The sequence below is a fragment of the Anomaloglossus baeobatrachus genome, chromosome 4 (genome assembly GCF_048569485.1).
Source record: "Anomaloglossus baeobatrachus isolate aAnoBae1 chromosome 4, aAnoBae1.hap1, whole genome shotgun sequence".
NCBI classification, from domain to species: domain Eukaryota; kingdom Metazoa; phylum Chordata; class Amphibia; order Anura; family Aromobatidae; genus Anomaloglossus; species Anomaloglossus baeobatrachus.
This window is the reverse complement of record NC_134356.1, coordinates 427,305,816-427,328,609: the sequence shown is the minus strand read 5'-3', so window position 1 is coordinate 427,328,609 and position 22,794 is coordinate 427,305,816. Positions and strand designations below refer to the sequence as shown.

General features: G+C 45.8%; 1 protein-coding gene across 3 annotated transcripts in view; it reads right to left on the bottom strand.

Annotated features, from left to right (window-relative positions):
* The window catches only part of PPP6R2 (protein phosphatase 6 regulatory subunit 2), a 203,590-nt gene that overhangs the window by 3,880 nt on the left and 176,916 nt on the right, over nucleotides 1-22,794 (bottom strand). For all 3 annotated transcript variants that reach the window (XM_075345413.1, XM_075345415.1, XM_075345414.1), the window contains one exon: nucleotides 1,207-1,362. In XM_075345413.1, the coding sequence (XP_075201528.1) occupies nucleotides 1,207-1,362 (156 nt within the window). The remainder of the gene's footprint in view (nucleotides 1-1,206; nucleotides 1,363-22,794) is intronic.

Below are 22,794 nucleotides of genomic sequence, written 5' to 3'. Positions count from 1 at the left end.
CTACTGAGATCCTTTAAAGAAAGTGGTCAGTTATCTAGACGTTGGCGCACTGCACACCTGCCTTTTGTAACATCTTCTAGAGTGATAAGTGGTATCGGCTGACCTGCACAATACCACCCATGTGTAGGAGGATATGGTGGTGGGACTGAGCATGTGTGACCAGTGTCCTTCAAAGAAGGAATCAAAAGAACATTGAGCACCATGACTTGTGACTCAAGCCATGTAAGGACCATGAGGATGTCAGGCAATGTGTAGAGGCAAAGTCAACCAACAATTCTCTGGACTGATTTACCACTCTCCTCCACTCTATTGTCAGGTAACTGTAATCAAATCATTGCATGCAGATATTACAAAAACTTTTCTTTAGGCCCATTTCACACATCCGGCATTTCGCCGGATGCGGATACGTGCCGCATGCAGTACAGTAGATTCATTTACAGTGGAAGCGCGACACCATGTGGACAAATGTGGTTGTGCATGAGGCACACAACCGCATTGTGTCGCGCTTCCACTGTAAATGAATGTACTGCACTGCATGTGTGTCGGATCCGACATCCGGCGAAATGCCGGATGTGTGAAACGGCCCTTAGATGGTGCTAATAATATCTTGAATCTAGTCTTCCAAAAGTGCTGTCCGTTAAGACTTACAAAAATCAGTCCCTGACTCCAGCACACTAGGAGGTAGGGAATTAGTAATGGGGGTCCAAACCGTCGCCATTGTTTTTTTTAGCGCATTGTTTTGGGGGTTTTTTGTTTTTTTTTAACCATTGATGCGCGATACATATAATAGTTTTAGAAGCAAAAGGAGGAGACAAAAAAGGGGCACGTGTGTAAAAAGTACCTATGTCTTGTAGAGTGGGGTGGTAGGCCTTGCCAAACGTTCTGGTGTACTTGCCTTCTTTTGGAGGTCACCACACATAGGTCAAGAGGTCATTATTTTATATTTTGTTCATTTAACCTCTTAAAGAACGACAAAAGTGGTTACTAGTTCCCTCGTCTTTTTTTGAAAAGGTTAATTTTAAACATTTTTAATAATGCAAGCTATGAGGGACAGTAATACACCCCTGTGTTCCACGGTAAATAACTACAGAGGTGGCACAAGAATCATATACAATACCATATGAGATTTGCTAGTTACTCTATCGTCATGGATGTACTGTAGCCATTATAATGATTGTTGTTGTACATTACATATTTTGCACTTACCTCTTCTCTTTACAAGGGCTTTGGGAATTTGTGCAAGTTGTAATCTGCTTCTGCGCCTGTGATTCATCTTCACCACTGACATTACAAGGGGGTTTTTCATTTGCACATTTGGTATCAGCAATAGTCAACTGATCAATGACTAGAGCGTCAGGATTACTGTGGAAGTAGAAGGTACTGACAATAAATTTTTCCAATCATGGGCAATAATTACGTTTAGGTACTAAGATAAAGATAAGCCTATGTAAATGACTCAATGTAAAATTATTTGCTCACAATCTCATCTGTGTGTAACTCTTCTACAACATATACACTACATGTAGCTGTTACATGTGTACTGTGTAATATCCAAGAAAGGGGAAAAGAAGGAGTCTGACAAACATTGTATTTTGTGCACTTCATAGTGGACATATAAATGTATCTATGTGTTTTTATACAGTTTCACATGTGTTAATTGTACGCTTTGTCTTATATCCATGTTAATTTCTAGTAAGTTTAGCTTTTATGCACTGGATACACAAGAAAAGTCATTTTTGTGCTAATCACTTTTTTCACAATTTTTATTTTTTACTTTTTTCTAAGAGATTCTTTTTACATGTTTATTCTATATTTATAATGTATTACCACACAACTATATGATGATACTTTATGCTCTTTGTCAGTATGACATAGGATGTAGGGCAGATTTTATGTACAGACAGTCCTGGGGTCTATTCTAGTTCTCCAGTACTGACAAATAAGGGGTCTTTCAGAAACCTGATTGAAAAGGTTTCATGTGATCACTCAGTGGTCACTTTTGTTGGTGGAAAATAAAAGGGTAAACAACCAAGATGGGAGGTTCCTCAGATGCCGACACTAAAGGCCCCGTCACACTAAGCAACATCGCTAGCAACATCGCTGGTAACGAACAACTTTTGTGACGTTGCTAGCGATGTTGCTGTGTGTGACATCCAGCAACAACCTGGCCCCTGCTGTGAGGTCGTTGGTTGTTGCTGAATGTCCTGGGCCATTTTTTAGTTGTTGCTGTCCTGCTGTGAAGCACAGATCGCTGTGTGTGACAGCGAGACAGCAACAACTAAATGTGCAGGCAGCAGGAGCCGGCTTCTGCTGAGGCTGGTAACTAATGTAAACATCGGGTAACCAAGAAGCCCTGTCCTTGGTTACCCGATATTTACCTTTGATACCAGCCTCCTCCGCTCTCACTGCCTGTGCTGCCGGCTCCAGCTCTGTGCACATGTAGCTGCAGCACACATCAGGTAATTAACCCGATGTGTGCTGTAACTAGGAGAGCAAGGAGCCAGCACTAAGCATTGTGCGCTGCTCCCTGCTCTGTGCACATTTAGCTGCAGCACACATCGGGTTAATTAACCTGATGTGTGCTGTAACTAGGAGACTGGGGGCTGGTCACTGGTTGCTGGTGAGCTCACCAGCAACTCGTGTAGCCACGCTCCAGCGATCCCTGCCAGGTCAGGTTGCTGGTGGGATCGCTGGAGCGTCGCAGTGTGACAGCTCACCAGCAACCTCCTAGCAACTTACCAGCGATCCCTATCGTTGTTGGGATCGCTGGTAAGTTGCTTAGTGTGACTGGACCTTAAGAGGAGCATCTTTGCTGTCATAAGACGGCTGCCCCTCCAGGGCGGCACAGGATTTATTTAGCAGATCTGTAAAAACTTGTCTCCGTAAAATAAGTCCCCTAATGGCCACTGTACAAAAAGTGCTATAAAGCAACACCAGAAAGGTACTTTAACTTTATTTCACACCTGAATTTATATCACCAATGCATGTTCCCTGCCCATAGTAAAATAATTACCAGAGGGCATCTTCTGCTCTGCCAGGTGCTGCTCCAGTCCCGTTCTGCCATCTTATGACAAAAGCTCCTGACTGGCTGGATGTCAGAGCTAATGGTCACCAGCTCTCAATATAAGTCTACGAGAGCTTCGTTCAGGCTTATCCAGAGAAGTGAATACCGGCTTGCTCAGCAAACACTGGAGTGATCCGGCAGGTCACAACTCACAGAAGACAACTGGAGTGGAGCCGAGAATAGCCGAAGACGGCGGCTGGTATTTTACTACGGACAGGGAACATGCATTAGTGATACCACTCGGGTGGTGAATAAAAAAAACACTTTATATATCGGAAACATTCCCTCAATTCTGCAGTAGAAAATCCCTTTAAATGTATTGTGCTGTTTGAAGTTAATTGTCCACCACATCTAAATATGACCTGATACACACAATTTATGCCATACAAATTGCCAACACCATGTCCTAAGATAATAATGATACATATAAAAATGATTTAGCTGCAACTTAATCTCATTAATATTTTTTTCATTAAATGAACAGATTTGCATGTAATCTAGTGTCAGTGTATGAATACACTGCTCTCCCCTACCGCTGCTCACTTCAGTGTCAAGTGCCGTTTTTCTCTGTTAATCAATGAAAACAATTGACAATTGTAAAAAAGATTTCTTGCTCATGCATAGAATGAGCTGGCTAGTCACTGAGAAGCAGAGAAGATCAGCGCTGGACACCGGATAGTGGGTATATTAATACACTCACACTACATCACATGCATATCAACACACATTTAATAAAAAAAATGTATAGATGGGAGGGCATCTTTAACTGAGGGACATACACTCGTTGTGCACGCTGCTAATCTTATAACAAGGATCATCTAATTTCTGGAAATGTAAGTAATTTCTACAAGACAGGATGGCATGACATTTCACAAAACCTAGCTGCTCTTCATGTTTAAACCATGCCGACCATGCAAAGCAGTGTAAATAAAGAAATGTATGGTGCATGCACTTCAAGCAGAGTTCAGCACATTTCAAACACTTGTCGGGAGAAGGGAGAATCTCAGAGGTTCAATTCATAAACTTACAGAGATCTACCAAACCAAGTGTAGATAACAACCCCAATCACCTGTTCCATGCTACACAAATTATATGTAGTCCCAAGCACCACATTATGTTTGCCTCTGTGGTCAGCTCAATGTGAGGTGGAAATCCACAAAAGGAAGCAAATATAGATTGTAAACTTATGTTTATTGTTCTCTTATTGTTGTCGCGGGACCTCGTGTAGATTATGTCAGACCTGCAGGGGTGTTTTGGAGTTAATAAAGTGGTGAAATAGGGTGTTTATTTTTGGATTTTTTTTTTTTCTAATCAAATACAAAATAATAAAAGGATTTTTTCGGTGTTTTAAGTTTATTACTTTACACTCCTTATTCCAGATTAGACAGATTAGTTATGGGGGAGGGGGGGTCTAAGACGCCTGCCAATACTAATCTGGAATGCAAAGAAAAAAGTGCAGCTGACCTGTTCCCTTGAGTGCAACGGATAAAAAGGTTCCAGTAATAGAGAAAAAAAAATCCAGAGAAAATCCTGCTCTTCAAAAAAGGATAGGCTTTTATTATATAAAAAATATCACATATACAAAAGACAAAGAGATGGGTAGTAAAAATATACCCCATTATGGTTTACGTGTTTCAAGGGTACATGCCTCTTAATCATAACCTGCCTATTTATTTTTTTTTATTATTTTTTTTTAAGAGCTGGATTTTCTCTGGCTTTTTTTCTTTATTACTAATCTAGGGCTTAGTAGCAGCTATTACCACCGCACCAGGACAATCGGGAAGAGCTGGGTAAAAAGCTGGGATTGTTGCATCTAATGAATGCAACAATCCTGGGCGGCTGCTGGCTGCTACTTTTAGGCTGGTTCTCCCCAGCCAGAAAATACCAGCCCCCAGCTGTCAGGCTTTACCTTGGCTAGGTATCAAAATTGGGGGGACCGCATACTGTTTTTTTTTAATTATTTAAATAATAAAAAACAGCATGGGGTCCCTGTTATTTTGATACACAGCCAAGAAAAGCACATGGGCGCTGCAGCCTGTAGCCGTATGCTTTATCTCTGCTGGGTATCATAATATGGAGGGACCCTAAGTCATTTTATTTTTTTTTACTGTATGATCGACCCGCAGACTGTGTCTATAATTGGTTGCAGTCAGATGCTGTCTCACAGGCTGGTGACATGTCTGACTGCAACCAATCACAGACGCCGGTGGGCTGGCAAAGCAGTGAATATTCATGAGGCTAATGAGCGGCCCTGGAAGCAGGAGGGGCCACGGGAGCAGGTGCAGTTAAGTCTAGAATGTACGGGCTTCTTTCAGGTTAGTGGGTGTAACTAGCTGGGTTAGTGGGCGTGACCGGCTTGGTTGGTGGGCTTGGCAATGTTTTCTCCCTTCCACAATAATTTTGCAAGGGAAGCTGCCCCCCCAAACCCCCCCCCCGCATCACCCATCTGGGGGTCTTACCCCCCAGACACCCACTTCTATTATAAACAACTCCAGAACCACGTGGACTTAAAAAAATTATGTTTATTCCGTCTGGAAACGTCAGGCTGCATTTAGAACACGCCCCTATCATGTAATAGAGGCACGTTGAAATGACATCATAGGAGGAAGGAGCCCATGCACTGTAGCATATACCGAGCCAGTACAGCGACGCCAGAGACTGGTAAAGTATAGGGTGCTTGCTTTAATTTCTTTTTCTTTTTCCTTTTTTTTTTTATTACCAGAGTGCCAGATCCAGGTCAATCCTGACCCGGGCCTGGCACTCAGGTACTTTTGAACCACCGTGGGTCTGGACTTGGTACCTACACCACAGAAGTCCAAAGAACCACTATAAAAAACGATGTAAAAACGACATAAAAGCCTGGGCAAAAACCATACAAAAAAACGCAGAAAACCACCAGGAGACTTCACCACAAAATCAGGTTTTGGTAAAAAAACAAAAAAAAACCCCACCCACTAAAAAAGCCCTGTGTGAACATAGCCTTATACTAGTCCTGATGCAAAAAAAGGGCAAAATTCTAACTTTTAGGGGCTTGGTTCGTGTCAAAAGCTGGTGTAAACTGATAAATAACTTCAGGCCTGTATGTTTTTGGACAAAGACAACTAAATATCAAAAGGCTTTAGTAAGTGAAAGTATCAAAACAAGTACCTGGCACAGATGACACATTTTATTCTAATAAGTATACATAGAGGTACACATTTAAAATCCCACAACCTCATTTGCATACAACTATTAGTACTACTGCATTATTGCTTTAGTATTTAATGACCTTTAGCTCGATCTCGAGCAATGTTGATTTGATGGATGAATGCTCTGTAGCAAGATTGATCTTGTGCAAGTCTAAATAGGTCCACCAGGGTCTTCTCCATTGTTATCTTGGTAGTATCGGGTTGCTGGTCTTCCTCTTTGCCTTTTTCCTTCTATTATTCCGACTATTATGTCCTTCTCAGTGATTGCTCTCTTTGTATGTGTCCAAAGTAGGCAAGTTGTAGCTTGGCGATCCTTGCGTCAAATGAAATGTCTGGCTTGATTTATTACAAAACTGATTTGTTTGTTCTTCTTGCATCCATGGTATTGATAACATCTTTGTCTAGCACCACATTTCAAAGGCGTTGATTCTTCTTCTGTCTTGTTTCATAATAAACCATCTTTCAGATCCATATATTACTAAAAACCAGACTATGTACGAGCAGTGTCTATGTTGCCAGTGAAATGTTTCTCAATTTGAAGACCTTGTCCAGTGACTTCATTGTTGATTTGCCCAAAGCTATTCTCCTATTGACTTATGGTGTTGTCAGGGCATCCTCAGTGATCCGCGTAGGTTGAAGACCTTTACAACTTCCAATTTGGTGCCGTCCATCTGAAATGTGTCCGGGTCATACCTCGCAGTAGGCAATATCTGTTTGTATTGAGTAGGAGTCCTATATTTGAGCTTTCAATCTTTACACTCTGTAATAAGTCCTTTATTCCATCTATGTTTGTTGCTATCAATGTTGTATTGTCTACGTATTTAACGTTGTGGATGATTTGTCCAGCAATTTTGATTCCTTCTTTTTTGGCAAGTCCAGCCTTCCTAATAATAGCTTCTGCATAGAAATTAAAGAAAAATGGTGACAGAATGCAGCCTTGTCGGACGCCTCAATCTACTTTGAACCATGCCATCTCACCATGTTCTGTTTGGATTGTTGCTTCTTGGTTAATGTAAAGGTTCCTAATGAGTCTGATCAGACAGTTCAGCACACCCATATCCTTCACAGTATTCCAAAGTTTCTGGTGATCCACACAAGGCTTTGCTGTAGTCAATGAAGCAGAAATACATTGCCTTGTATTGTTTGACCCTTTTCCATTTTCCATCTAATCTCAGCAATTACATCTCTTGTTCCTCTGCCTTTTCTGAATCCTGGCTTCTTCACCTGGCAGCTCTTAGTCAAAGTAAGGCTGGAGTCACATTAGCGTATGGCATCCGATGCAAGAGCAAGAGATGCGATATGCTAATGACCCTCGGCTCAGGCTCTACTGCGAGCTTGAGCCAAGGGTCATGCGACTGTGACCCGGTCTTGCAATCGGGTCACAGCTGCGAAGCTGAGGGCGGACGCTGCAGAGAAGAGGGAGGGGTTAATCTCCCCATTTCCTCCATCGCCAGCCTGTGCGTATATCGCACTGCACTTGCATAACATCCGACTGCAGTCCGATGTTTCTCTCACACCCATACACTTCAATGGGTGTGAGTGATACGGCTCTCACAGACAATCGCAGCATGCTGTGATTTTTTCCTCTGTCCGATTAGGGCGGAGGAAAAACTCGCAGATCTGAGCTGCAGTATTGTCTTACATGGGACCGAGTGCAATACAAGATTTTCTCACATTGCACTTGTGCGAGTCATATGCAAGTGTGACTCTGCCCTAAAGCTGTAACCGTCTCTGTAGGATATTAACTAGTATTTTACTGGCATGAGGTATGAGCACAATAGTTTGATTATTTTCACAGTCGGTAGCATCTCCCTTCTTCGGAATAGCAATAAACCAATTTATCAAGTCCTTGGGCCATTTACCAGTTGTCCGTATCTGTTCACACAAGCATGTGATGACATCAACTGCTGCTTTAGAAGACTTTATTAGTGCTATTGGAATATTGTCACATCCAGGTGCTTTGTTTTTTGACAGAAGCAGCAAAAACTTCATCTTTAAAGATGTTCGGTTCGCTATCATTTCCAGTCTCAGTTTTTTCTTGTAAAGATTCTCTGTGTATTCTTTCCACCTTTCCTTGATCTGTTCTGGCTGTTTCCATTGGTGTCTTTTAACATTCCCTTAGCATTAGCTTATTAACATGTTCTGGGTTTCAGTCATCCAATTTGTTGCTACTGAGCGACAATATTCTGGTCAACCATATTATTACTTGGGATAAGTGGCATGTATAAAACCTAAACAACATGAACAACTGTCTTTAGTTGTCGCTGTAAATTTGAAGCCATATTTGGATCAGACTAGACATGAAAATATTTTTTTTTCAGACATGAACTAGATGCACTAGCGTAAAATGATGGGTGTCATTTACATTTTTATGAGGGCATGTTATTTTTTTAATTGAGGCTACACATAGGTGTTAAGTGTTACATTTTTTGTCAAAGTCTCCATCAACTAATGCGTTAAACGGTAAATAGATTATTCAAACAGAACTAATCATTTAAAATTAATCCTCGGCTATTGTATCACGTATCCTGGCATTATAAGTGTCAGTATTTGTTTATTATATTTTCTAAAATAATTTTTTGTAGAATTTTTCTGTTACATAATCCTGTACGTTTTAAAACTGTTTTTTAAAGGCTCTGTCAGTATGATCAAACCTCCTAAGCCGTCTATATGGGCATGCAGGTCAAAGAAAGCTGGATAACATGATATTGTAATATCTGCAATCCACTGTTTAATTACAGAGATTTCCATATTTTCTTATATTTAAATGAGCTGTTAACATCTATTGTATATCACAAAAGTCAGTACACCCCTCATTTTTGAAAATATCTTATTATAACTTTTCATGGGACAACACTGAAGAAATGACACATTGCTACAATGTAAAGTAGTCACTGTATAGCTTGTATAATACTGTAAATTTGGTGTGCACTCTAAATAAGAAAACAAACAGCCATTAATTTCTAAACCGCTGGCAGAAAAAAAAAGGTCAGTACACCCCTAAGTGAAAATAAGCCATTTTCACTCCTTGATGTCATGTGACTCATTAGCGTTATAAGGTCTCAGGTGTGAATGGGGAGTTGGTGTGTTAAATTTGATGTTATCGCTCCCACACACTCTCTCATACTGGTCACTGGAAGTTCAATATGGCACCTCATGGCAAAAAATTCTCCAAAGATCTGAAACAAAATTGTTAATTTATATAAAGATGGCCTAGACTATGTCAAGATCACCCTGAAACTGAGCTGCAGTACAGTAGCCAAACATGTCTCCAAATTGGATTGGCCAAACATGTCTCCAAATCTAAATCTTATTGAGCATCTATGGGGCATCTTCAAATTGAAGGTGGAGGAGCGCAAGGTCTCTAACATCCACCAGTTACATGATGTTGTCATGGAGGATGGAAGAGGATTCCAGTGATTTCTGTGAAGCTCTAGTGAACATCATGCCCAAAAGAGTTAAGGCAGTGCTTGAAAACATTTGTGGCCACACAAGATATTGACACTTTGGCCATTTTCACATAGGGGTGTACCCAATTTTGTTGCCAGCAGTCTTGACATAATAGCTGTGTATTGAATTATTTAGAGGGTAAATTTACAAGTGTACAACACAAACCCCTTTAAAAATCGGTTTTATAGATAATATTAAAATCGCCCAGGTGAATAAACCCAAAAACTTAAACAAATCAATAAATAATGGGGAGGTCACAAAGAACATGGGTAGCCGAATCCATAATGCAAATAGACAGAAGTCAGAATGGTATAATAATCCAATATACACATCTACACTCCAGTGACCCTAATATTTCACAGTGTCTGGCTCTGCCTATCAACGGAGGGTATGGCGCCCGAACGTAGCTGGGCGCCCCCGTTCCTAGTCTGCTATCCCTCACTCTCCTAAAGCCCGCTTTACACACAATATATCTTACGATGTGTCGGCGGGGTCACGTCGTAAGTGACGCACATCCGGCATCATAAGGTACATTGTAGTGTGTAACAGCTACGTGCGATTGCGAATGAACGGTAAAACGTTCATCGCACGCACGTCGTTCATTCCTCATGAATTGAACGTCAGGTTGTTCATCGTACCCGGGGTAGCGCACATTGCAGTGTGTGACACCCCGGGAACGATGAACAGATCTCCCGGCCAGCAATGCGGAAGGAAGGAGGTGGGCGGAATGTTTACGTCCCGCTCATCTCCGCCCCTCCGCTTCTATTGACCGTCTGCCGCGTGACGTCAATGTGACGCCGAACGTCCCTCCCACTCCAGGAAGTGGACGTTCGCCGCCCACATCGAGGTCGTATGGACGGGTAAGTACGTGTGACGGGGGTTAATCATTTGTGCGGCACATTCAACAAAATTGAACGTGCCGCACATACGATGGGGGCGGTTACGATCGCATACGATATCGTATGCGAAATCGTAACATGTAAAGCAGGCTTTAGAAAACCCTACCAACAATAATTAAACTGTACCTAATGAACTCACATATAACAGGAATTATAATAATCCACTGTAAATAAGATCAATACCTTATACAATAACAAATTAGGTACATATGCTCAAACACCTGTTGCCACAATAAGCTCACAGCATGTTAATACATATGATAAAAAATAATAAAGGTACTTACCTCACGCTGATGCTATGTGCATAACCTCGACGCGCTTCCCCGCCCGTCATCGGATTATCAGGAGGCCCAGGGGAATGAAAGTAAGAAGGAAGATTCTAGCATCATATATGGTAGCTACCAGGGAAGTACCTTTATTATTTTTTATCATGTGTATTAACATGCTGTGAGCTTATTGTGGCAACAGGTGTTTGAGCATATGTACCTAATTTGTTATTGTATAAGGTATTGATCTTATTTAAAGTGTATTATTATAATTCCTGTTATATGTGAGTTCATTAGGTACAGTATTAATTTTTGTTGGTAGGGTTTTCTAGGGAGAGTGAGGGATAGCCGATGAGGAACGGGGGCGCCCAGCTACGTTCGGGTGTAATACCCTACATTGATAGGCAGAGCCAGACACTGTGACATATTAGGGTCACTGGAGTGTAGATGTGTATATTGATTATACCATTCTGACTTCTGTCTATTTGCATTATGGATTCGGCTACCCCTGTTCATTGTGACCTCCCCATTATTTATTGATTTGTTTAAGTTTTTGGGTTTATTCACCTGGGCGATTTTAATATTATCTATAAAACCGATTTTTAAAGGGGTTTGTGTTGTACACTTGTAAATTTACTTTAACATTCCCATTAGTATTTTTTTGTTGTTAATCAATCTTTATTTAGAGGGTTAATCAAATTAAGGCTATGTTCACACTAGAAAAATGATTTTTCTTAAAAAATTTCTTGAGAGTGAAGGATTAGCGCACCTGCGTTAAAAAAACGCACCAATAATGCACCGAAAAACGCATGCGTTTTTACCGCATTTTTGGTGCGCTTTTTGCAGGTTGGTCCCTGCGTTTTTTAATGCTTTAACAGGGATAAATAATATAGCTAATAGATAGATAGATAAATAGATAGATGGATAGACAGATAGATAGACACATAGATAGATGGATAGATAGAAAGATGGATAGATGAATTAAAAAAAAATTAAAAAAAAAAACAAAAACCGACATGGGATCACCCATATCTTTTGTAGCCAGCTAGGGTAAAGCAGACAGCTGCAGCCTTCAAACCACAGCTGGCAGCTTTACCTTGGCTGATAATACAAAACACAGGGCACCCGACGCTGTTATTTTACATTAAATAAATGATTTAAAACAAAAAACGTGGGGTCCCCCCAAATTGTATCACCAGCCAAGGTAAAGCGGACAGCTGTGGTCTGGTATTCTCAGACTAGGGAGGTCCACCGTTATTGGACACTCCCCAGCCTAAAAATAGCAGGCCACAGCCGCCCCAGAAGTGGCGCATCCATTAGACGTGCCAATCCTGGCGCTTTGCCCCAACTCATCCCGTTGCCCTGGTGCAGTGGCAAACGGGGTAATAAATGGGGTTGATACCAGATGTGTAATGTCACCTGGCATCAAACCCTGGGGTTAGTGATGTCACGCGTCTATCAGATACCTGACATCACCAACCCAGTCAGTAAGAAATAAAAAATAGACAAAAAAAAGTTTTATTTGAAAAAACACTCCCCAAAACATTCCCTCTTTCACCATTTTATTGAAAAGAACAATCAAATCCGGGTCCGGCGTAATCCAATAAGGGGGTCCCACGACGATCCATACCATAGTCGATGTCCCAGTCAATGAAGAACAGAATGTTCCCCATTGGCTGGGAGAGTAGTGCAGTGACCTGAGCTAACATCAATAGGTCAGCCCAGGTCACTGCAGGGGATGACGAGCGCTGACTTAAGGAGGTTAGATGAGATCATTACCTGCTGTGACGATCTCCTGCACTTCTGACGTCAGCGCTGTCACTCACTTCTATGCCCACCACGTTCACAGCGAAGAATCACAGGAGCCCGTGAGGTCACCGCTAGTCACAGTCTCGGGCCGCCCGCGAGACGTGACATGAGAACGCGGCGGGCAATGGAAGGCAGTGACAGCGTTGACGTCAGGAGTGCAGGAGATCGTCACAGCAGGTAATGATCTCATCTAACCTCCTGACAGCAGCGCTCGTCATCCCCGCGGCTGCCCGCAGTGCATTGTGAGAAGTTGCTGACACTGCAATGTGAGCAGCCGTGGGGCTGGCAGGGAGCGTGACACAGACTGCACGGGCACCCGACGGAGGTCACACGGAAGTGCTTCCGTGCAGCTTTCAGGGATTGAGTGTGATCTGTGTGTGTGTTTACTCTCTGCTCCGCTTTCTCTTCCTGTCATAATGACATCACTTCCCTGCAAAATGCAGGGTAGTGATGAACATTATGTCCAGAAAACCGTGAAATAACGCGGGAATAACGCAGGAAAACGCAATGAAACGCACATAACTTGCTACCTGCATTATTCCCTGCCTGATTTCATGATTACATTACAGTCAATGGAGTGAAAAACGCAGTTAGCTGCAGAAAAGAAGTGACATGCACATTCTTTTTCTTAAGAAAATCTACTGAAAGAATTTCCTTAAGAAAAAAACGCAGTGTGCGCACAGCTAATACTTTTTGCCATAGGTTTTGCTGGGGAATGTCTGCAGAAAGGTTACAAGAATTTCTCAAGAAATTTCTGCAGCAAAAACGCACCAAAGAAGGGAATTTTGTTTACTTACCGTAAATTCCTTTTCTTCTAGCTCCAATTGGGAGACCCAGACAGTGGGTGTATAGCTACTGCCCTCTGGAGGCCGCACAAAGAACTACACTTAAAAGTGTAAGGCCCCTCCCCTTCTGGCTATACACCCTCCCGTAGGAGTACAGATTCCTCAGTTTTAGTACCAAAGCAAGAAGGAGGAAAGCCAATAACAGTTTCAAAAACAAATTCAATCCGATAACACGATCGGAGAACTTAAGAAACAACATGAACAACATGTGCACCCGAAAAAACGAAACCCTAAGAACAAATAGGGCGGGTGCTGGGTCTCCCAATTGGAGCTAGAAGAAAAGGAATTTACGGTAAGTAAACAAAATTCCCTTCTTCTTTTTCGCTCCTAATTGGGAGACCCAGACAGTGGGACATCCAAAAGCAGTCCCTGGGTGGGTAAAAAGATACCACATGAACGGGCTGTCAGACAGCCTCTTCCTACAGGTGGGCCACCGCCGCCTGAAGGACCTGTCTACCTAGGCTGGCATCTGCCGAAGCGTAGGTATGCACTTGATAGTGTTTGGTAAACGTGTGCAGACTCGACCAGGTAGCCGCCTGGCACACTTGCTGAGCCGTAGCCTGATGCCGTAATGCCCAGGACGCACCCACGGCTCTGGTAGAATGGGCCTTCAGTCCAGATGGAATCGGAAGCCCAGCAGAACGGTATGTGTGAAGAATTGGTTCCTTGATCCACCGCGCCAGGGTGGATTTGGAAGCTTGCGATCCCTTATGCTGACCAGCGACTAGGACAAAGAGCGCATCCGAACGGCGTAGAGCCGCCGTGCGAGAAATGTAAATCCTGAGTGCTCTCACCAGGTCCAACAGATGTAAACCCTTTTCAAATTGGTGAACTGGATGCGGACACAAAGATGGTAAGGTGATATCCTGATTGAGATGAAAGGAAGAAACCACCTTGGGAGAAAACTCTGGAATTGGACGCAGTACTACCTTGTCTTGGTGAAACACCAGGAAGGGAGATTTGCAAGATAACGCCGCTAGCTCGGACACTCTTCGAAGAGACGTGACCGCCACAAGAAAAACTACCTTTTGTGAAAGCCGAGAAAGGGGAACCTCTTTCAAAGGCTCGAAAGGCGGCTTCTGGAGAGCAATGAGAACCTTGTTCAGATCCCAGGGTTCCAATGGCCGTCTGTAAGGAGGAACAATATGACAAACTCCTTGGAGAAACGTGCGTACTTTAGAAAGCTGTGCCAAGCGCTTCTGAAAGAATACGGATAGCGCGGAGACTTGACCCTTAAGAGAGCTAAGCGACAAACCTTTTTCCAACCCAGACTGCAGGAAGGAAAGAAAAATTGGCAATGCAAATGGCCAGGGAGAAAACCCTTGAGCCAAGCACCACGCTAAGAATATCTTCCACGTTCTGTGATAGATCTTAGCTGAGGATGGTTTTCTAGCCTGTCTCATTGTGGCAATAACCTCCTGAGATAAACCTGAGGCCGCTAGGATCCAGGACTCAATGGCCACACAGTCAGGTTCAGGGCCGCAGAATTCAGATGGAAAAACGGCCCTTGAGACAGCAAATCTGGACGGTCTGGTAGTGTCCACGGTTGGCCTACCGTGAGATGCCACAGATCCGGGTACCACGACCTTCTTGGCCAATCTGGAGCGACGAGTATGGCTCGATGGCAGTCGGACCTGATTTTCCGGAGAACTCTGGGTAACAATGCTAGAGGTGGGAACACATAGGGGAGTCGGAATTGCGACCAATCCTGAACCAAGGCGTCTGCCGCCAGTGCTCGGTGATCGTGAGACCGTGCCATGAAAACTGGGACCTTGTTGTTGTGCCGTGACGCCATCAGATCGACGTCCGGCGTCCCCCAGCGGCAACAGATCTGCTGAAACACATCCGGGTGAAGTGACCATTCTCCTGCGTCCATGCCCTGGCGACTGAGAAAGTCTGCTTCCCAGTTTTCCACGCCTGGGATGTGAACTGCGGAGATGGTGGACGCTCTGCTTTCCACCCACGTCAAAATCCGTTGGACTTCTTGAAAAGCTTGGCGACTGCGTGTTCCCCCTTGGTGGTTGATGTAAGCCACCGCCGTAGAATTGTCCGACTGAATCCGAATCTGCTTGCCTTCCAGCCATTGTTGGAAGGCTCGCAGGGCAAAATAGATTGCTCTGATTTCCAGAACATTGATCTGCAGGGTGGACTCTTCCAGAGTCCACATCCCCTGAGCCCTGTGGTGGAGATACACCGCTCCCCACCCTGATAGGCTCGCATCCGTCGTGACCACTGCCCAGGACGGGGGAAGGAACGACTTTCCCTGTGACAATGAGTTGGGGAGAAGCCACCAACGGAGAGAGTCCTTGGCAGTCTGAGAGAGGGAGACAGTCCTGTCGAGGGACGTCGATTTCCCGTCCCATTGGCGTAGAATGTCCCATTGTAGAGGGCGCAGATGAAACTGCGCGAACGGGACTGCCTCCATTGCTGCTACCATCTTTCCTAGGAAATGCATGAGGCGCCTCAGTGAGTGCGACTGGCTCTGAAGGAGAGATTGCACTCCAGTCCGTAGCGAGCACTGCTTGTCCAGTGGAAGCTTCACTATCGCTGATAGAGTATGAAACTCCATGCCAAGATAAGTCAGAGATTGGGTCGGGGTTAGATGAGACTTTGGAAAGTTGATAATCCACCCGAAACTCTGGAGAGTGTCTAGTGCCACCTTCAGACTGTGTTGGCATGCCTCTTGAGAGGGTGCCTTTATAAGCAGGTCGTCTAGATACGGGATGACCGAGTGACCCTGCGAGTGCAGAACAGCTACAACTGCTGCCATGACCTTGGTGAAGACCCGGGGGGCTGTTGCCAGACCGAAAGGTAACGCTACGAACTGTAGGTGTTCGTCGTGTATGACGAAGCGTAGGAAACGCTGATGCTCTGGTGCGATCGGCACGTGGAGATACGCATCCTTGATATCTATTGATGCTAGAAAATCTCCTTGAGACATTGAGGCTATGACGGAGCGTAGGGATTCCATCCGGAACCTCCTGACTTTTACGTGTCTGTTGAGCAACTTTAGATCCAGGACGGGCCGATACGATCCGTCCTTTTTTGGGACCACAAACAGATTGGAGTAAAAACCGTGACCTTGTTCCTGAAGCGGGACGGAGGTCACCACTCCTTCCGCCTTTAGAGCGGCCACCGCCTGCAACAGAGCATCGGCTCGGTCTGGTGGTGGAGAAGTTCTGAAGAAACGAGTTGGCGGACGAGAACTGAACTCTATCCTGTACCCGTGAGACAGAATATCCCTCACCCAACGGTCTTTGACGTGTGACAGCCAGATGTCGCCAAAGTGGGAAAGCCTCCCACCGACCGCGGGTGTGGGAATCGGAGACCGCAAGTCAGGAGGACGCCGTCTTGGCAACGGTTCCTCCGGCTGTCCTTTTTGGGCGTGACTGAGATCTCCAAGAATCTGAGCGTCTCTGGTCCTTTTGAGTCTTTTTTGACGAGGCGAATTGGGACCTGCCCGGTCCTCGAAAGGACCGATAACCAGACTGACCCTTCCTTTGTTGGGGTTTGTTTTGTCTGTGTTGCGGTAAGGATGAGTCCTTACCCTTGGAGTGTTTGATGATTTCATCCAAACGCTCTCCAAACAATCGGTCACGAGAAAAAGGCAAATTGGTTAAGCACTTCTTGGAATGAGAATCTGCTTTCCAATGTCTCAACCACAGGGCCCTACGCAAAACAACGGAGTTGGCTGACGCCACTGCCGTGCGGCTTGTAGCGTCAAGAACAGCATTAATCGCGTACGACGCGAATGCCGCCATTTGCGAGGTCAATGGTGCTACCTGCGGGGCACATGCACGTGTGACGGAGTCAACTCGCGCAAGCCCGGCTGAGATAGCTTGGAGTGCCCATACGGCCGCAAAAGAAGGCGCTAATGACGCTCCAATCGCTTCATAGATGGATTTCAGCCAGAGCTCCATCTGCCTGTCAGTGGCATCTTTAAGTGCCGCTCCATCTTCAACTGCAACCAAGGATCTAGCTGCAAGCCTGGAAATTGGAGGATCCACTTTTGGACACTGGGTCCAACCCTTGACCACCTCAGGGGGAAAAGGATAGCGTGTATCTTTAAGCCGTTTAGGAAAACGCCTTTCAGGATAAGCGTGGGGTTTCTGGATTGCGTCTCTAAAGTCAGCGTGGTCCAGAAAAGTGCTTAAAGTACGCTTTGGGTATCTGAAATGGATTCTCTCGTGCTGCGAAGCTGACTCCTCCACAAGAGGAGCTGGTGGGGAAATATTTAACATCTTATTGATGTTAAATATAAGATCATTAACTATGGCGTCACCATCTGGTGTATCTAGATTGAGAGCGGTCCCAGGATCAGAATCCTGATCAGTTACGTCCGCCTCATCACCCATAGATTCATCTCGCTGGGATTCTGACCATTGAGATGAATGTGAAGGCCCGTCATAGCGAGCCCGCTTAGGCTGCCCGGGGCCATCGTCCGAGTCAGAGTCTTCACCCTGAGGTGTATATGCCCGTCCCGGAGCTTGGAGCTGAGGGGGACCAGGGGGCAATGATTGCACAGTGTCCGTGGCCTGAAGTACAGGCCTAGCCTGCAGATTCCCTGTCTGGGTCTCCCCGGCTCCCCTCTGCAGCTCAGCGTGTCAGCAGGAATGGCTGCCGGCGTCTGTGGAGAGGGGCGGTCCGTGGGAGTTCCCAAACAAAAGTGCGGGAACAGTGTCCCCTCTGTGCCGAATGTGAGGGCTGGAGTATGTAAAAACGACTCCAGCCCTCAGCGCTGATGCACTGGCCAGCGTCCCGCCCCTCTCCTGACTGGCAGGTCTGGGGGCGGGAACGAACGGAAGCAGGCCGCAAAAGCCGGGGACTCGAGTTATCAGCGCGGCCGCCGTAAAAGCGCGGGCCGCGCTGAAGTCCCCGGCGCACCACAAGTGTCAGCCGCGCCGCAGTCCCAGCGGCCGGCATGACCGTTCCTAGACGTGGCCAGCGTCCCGCCCCTCTCCTGACTGGCAGGTCCGGGGGCGGGAACGAACGGAAGCAGGCCGCAAAAGCCGGGGACTCGAGTTATCAGCGCGGCCGCCGTAAAAGCGCGGGCCGCGCTGAAGTCCCCGGCGCACCACAAGTGCCAGCCGCGCCGCAGTCCCAGCGGCCGGCGCGACCGTTTCCCGCTAGTGTGCCTGCTTCAGCGAAGCTGAATGAGGCCTGGCACAAGCGCCGTAGCGCTGATGTCCCCCGGCGCACTACAACACCCAGCAAGCTGCGGTGTGAGCGCCTGCACGGGGACACAGAGTACCTTGAGGATGCAGGGCCATGTCCCTGATGTACTCCGCTCCATCCAGCATCTTCTCCAGGGGCTGTAGATGGAGCACGGTCTCAGTGCCTGGAGACCGGTAAATCCCACTTCACCCAGAGCCCTGTAAAAAGGGATGGGGAAGGAATCAGCATGTGGGCTCCTGCCGCCGTACCCGCAATGGGTACCTCAACCTTACAAACACCTCCGACATACAGTGGGGTGAGAAGGGAGCATGCTGGGGACACTATATGTGTCCTCTTTTCTTCCATCCGATATAGTCAGCAGCTGCTGCTGACTAAAAACAATGGAGCTATGCGTGCGTGTCTGACCTCCTTGCGCACAAAGCTAAAACTGAGGAATCTGTACTCCTACGGGAGGGTGTATAGCCAGAAGGGGAGGGGCCTTACACTTTTAAGTGTAGTTCTTTGTGCGGCCTCCAGAGGGCAGTAGCTATACACCCACTGTCTGGGTCTCCCAATTAGGAGCGAAAAAGAAAACGCAGGTAAAAAACGCAGTGTGTGAACATAGCCTTATACTGGTAAACAAGATGTAAATAAGATCTTTTAGTTCTGATACCTTTTAATGGCTAAAGAAAATAAAATAAAGGATGCTACAAAGCAAACTTTCAAGTCTCGAAAGCTTGCTTTGTAACATCATTTAATTTATTTTTATTAACCAATAAAAAGGTATCAGAACTACAAGATTATAATTGTGTTTCTCTCACTGAGAGCAATCAGTTATAATCAGACATAAAAGCTAAAGCTGGTGTCACACACAGCGACAACGACAACGACGTCGCTGCTACGTCACCATTTTCTGTGACGTTGCAGCGACGTCCCGTCGCTGTCGCTGTGTGTGACATCCAGCAACGACCTGGCCCCTGCTGTGAGGTCGCCGGTCGTTGCTGAATGTCCAGCTTCATTTTTTGGTCGTCACTCTCCCGCTGTGACACACAGACATCGCTGTGTGTGACAGCGAGAGAGCGACGAAATGAAGCGAGCAGGGAGCAGGAGCCGGCGTCTGGCAGCTGCGGAAAGCTGTAACCAGCGTAAACATCGGGTAACCAAGGGAAGACCTTTCCCTGGTTACCCGATATTTACCTTCGTTACCAGCCTCCGCCGCTCTTGCTGCTAGTGCCGGCTCCTGCTCTCTGCACATGTAGCTGCAGTACGCATCGGGTAATTAACCCTATGTGTACTGTAGCTAGGAGAGCAAGGAGCCAGTGCTAAGCAGTGTGCGCGGCTCCCTGCTCTCTGCACTGTGACATGTAGCTGCAGTACACATCGGGTTAATTAACCCGATGTGTACTGTACCTAGGAAAGCAAGGAGCCAGCGCTAAGCGCGGCTCCCTGCTCTCTGCACATGTAGCACAGCGACGTTATGATCGCTGCTGCGTCGCTGTGTTTGACAGCTAAGCAGCGATCATAACAGCGACTTACAAGGTCGCTGTTATGTCACAGAAAATGGTGACGTAACAGCGACGTCGTTGTCGCTGTCGCTTAGTGTGAACCCAGCTTAAAGAAGTGTATGTAATCACATTTAGGTTTGACCTACTCTGTGCAATTTGTAATCAAGCACATATCTGCAGTGAGATTAGGAGAGCAGAATGTCTGTCATTGTTTCACACATGAGAGTCAACCATCAAACTGGAAGGGACCTAAAAAGGTATCTGGATACATAGACACTGTAAACAATGTTTCTGTTTCTTTACACTGTCACCCCTATAATACTTCACTTAGTACTAATGGTCATGTCACACACAACGACAGCGACGTCGCTGCTAAGTCACCATTTTCTGTGACGTAGCAGCGACCTTGCTAGTGATGTCGCTGTGTGTGACATCCATCAACGACCTGGCCCCTGCTGTGAGGTCGCCGGTTGTTGCTGAATGTCCTGGACCATTTTTTGGGCATTGCTCTCCCGCTGTGAAGCACACATCGCTGTGTGTGACAGCGAGAGAGCAACAAACTGAATGTGCAGGGAGCAGGGAGCCGGCTTCTGCAGACGCTGGTAACCCAGGTAAACATCGGGTAACCAAGCAAAGGCTTGGTGTCCCGATATTTACCTTCGTTACCAGCGTCCGCAGCTTCTTGAAGCTGGCTCCCTGCTCCCTGCACACGTAGCCAAGGTACACATCGGGTAACTTTAAGCAAAGCGGTTTGCTTATTAACTCAATGTGTACTCTGGCTACGAATGCAGGGAGCCAGCGCTAAGCGGTGTGCGCTGGTAACCAAGGTAAATATCGGTTAACCAAGCGAAGCACTTTGCTTGGTTACCCGATATTTACCTTAGTTACCAAGTGCAGCATCGCTTCCACGCATCGCTGCTGGCTGGGGGCTGGTCACTGGTGAGATCTGCCTGTTTGACAGCTCATCAGAGACCATGTAACGATGCAGCAGCGATCCTGATAAGGTCAGATCGTCGTCGTGATCGATACTGCGTCGCTACGTGTGACCTAGGCTTAACCCCCCTAATTTCTACACCTAGTAAGGAACTGGTCATCTCTCCCTCCATCTTCCCAATCCATCTCACCTCCACATAAAATCCTGTTTCTCCAGACACACGGCCAACTCATACCCTCTACTTCTCGCACCTTCTAACACTCTCTGCTTCTCCTCATTGCTGTTGATATCTCTCCAAATCCTGGCTCTCTACAACACATGTCTACAGCCACTTCTAACCCCCATCCACGATCTATCACAAATTTTTGTAGCAGTTTGTGTAGCCAAACACTGCGATCTTCTACAGCCGGACACCACGAGACTGTCTGTCAACTGTAACACACCCGTCACATAACCCATCTATTCAACCTATCATTAACAACTGGTATCTTCCACTCACGTTTTAAACATTCCTTAATTACACCCATCCTCAAAAAGCTCTCCCTTGACCAGACCAATCTTGTGTGTCTAGCTATCTCCCCATATCACTTTTCCTTTACACCTCAAAACTACTGAAACTGCATGTCCGAGTTGTCCCCCCACCTCTCCTCCTGCTCCCTCTTTGACCAGTTACAATCTGGCTTACGACTGCATCATTTAATCGAAATTGCCATAACTAAAATCACTAATGACCTACTAACCACCAAAGCTAAGCGACACTACTCTGTCCTCCTCCTGCTAGACCGGTCTTCTGCCTTTGACACTGTGAACCATGCCATCTTGGTACATATTCTCTCATCTATTAGTATTACAGACTTGGCACTATACTGGATCACTTCATATCTAACGGACTGGCTTTTCAAATTCTCCTTCTCTTGCAATACCTCTTTATCTCACCCTCTATCTTTCGGTGTCCCCCCAAGGTTCAGTTCTAGGACCCCTGCTGTTCTCCATGTACACCTTCGGCCTGGAAAGGCTCATAGAGTCCCATGGCTTTCAATATCATCTCTATGCTGATGATACGCAGATCTACCTCTCTGGATCTGATATCACCTCCTTACTAACCACCTACCATGTCATCTTTCTTTCCTGCTCAATTTCTAAAACTGAACATGGACAAAACAGAATTCATCATCTTTCCCCCATCTCACTCTACCACTCCACCAGACCTATGTATTAAAGTCAAAGGCTGCTCACTCTCCCCAGACCCACATGTTTACTGTCCTTTCCAACTCCTGCTGACTCAAACTCAAAAATATTTTCCAGATCAGTACAATCCTTGACCATGAATCTGCAAAAACAGTGGTACCGACCTTTTTCATCTGCCACCTCGACTACTGCAACCTCCTTCTCTCTGGCATCCTTTCTACCACTTCTGCTGCCCAACAATCTATCCTAAATTCAGCAGCACGACTAATCCACCTGTCCCCCCGCAATTCCCCTGTCTCTCCTCTCGGCCAGTCTCTTCCGACCCACTTCTTTCTCCCCTGCCTCTCCCCACCACACCTGCGGAACTCACCATTCACTCAAAAAAAAAAAACCTGCTCTAATCCTGCCCAGTGAAGTGTCAGATTACACAATTTATTATACTCTTTGGAGAGAGGAGGAGGTGTAAGAAAATAGGAAAAGGGAGACACAGAA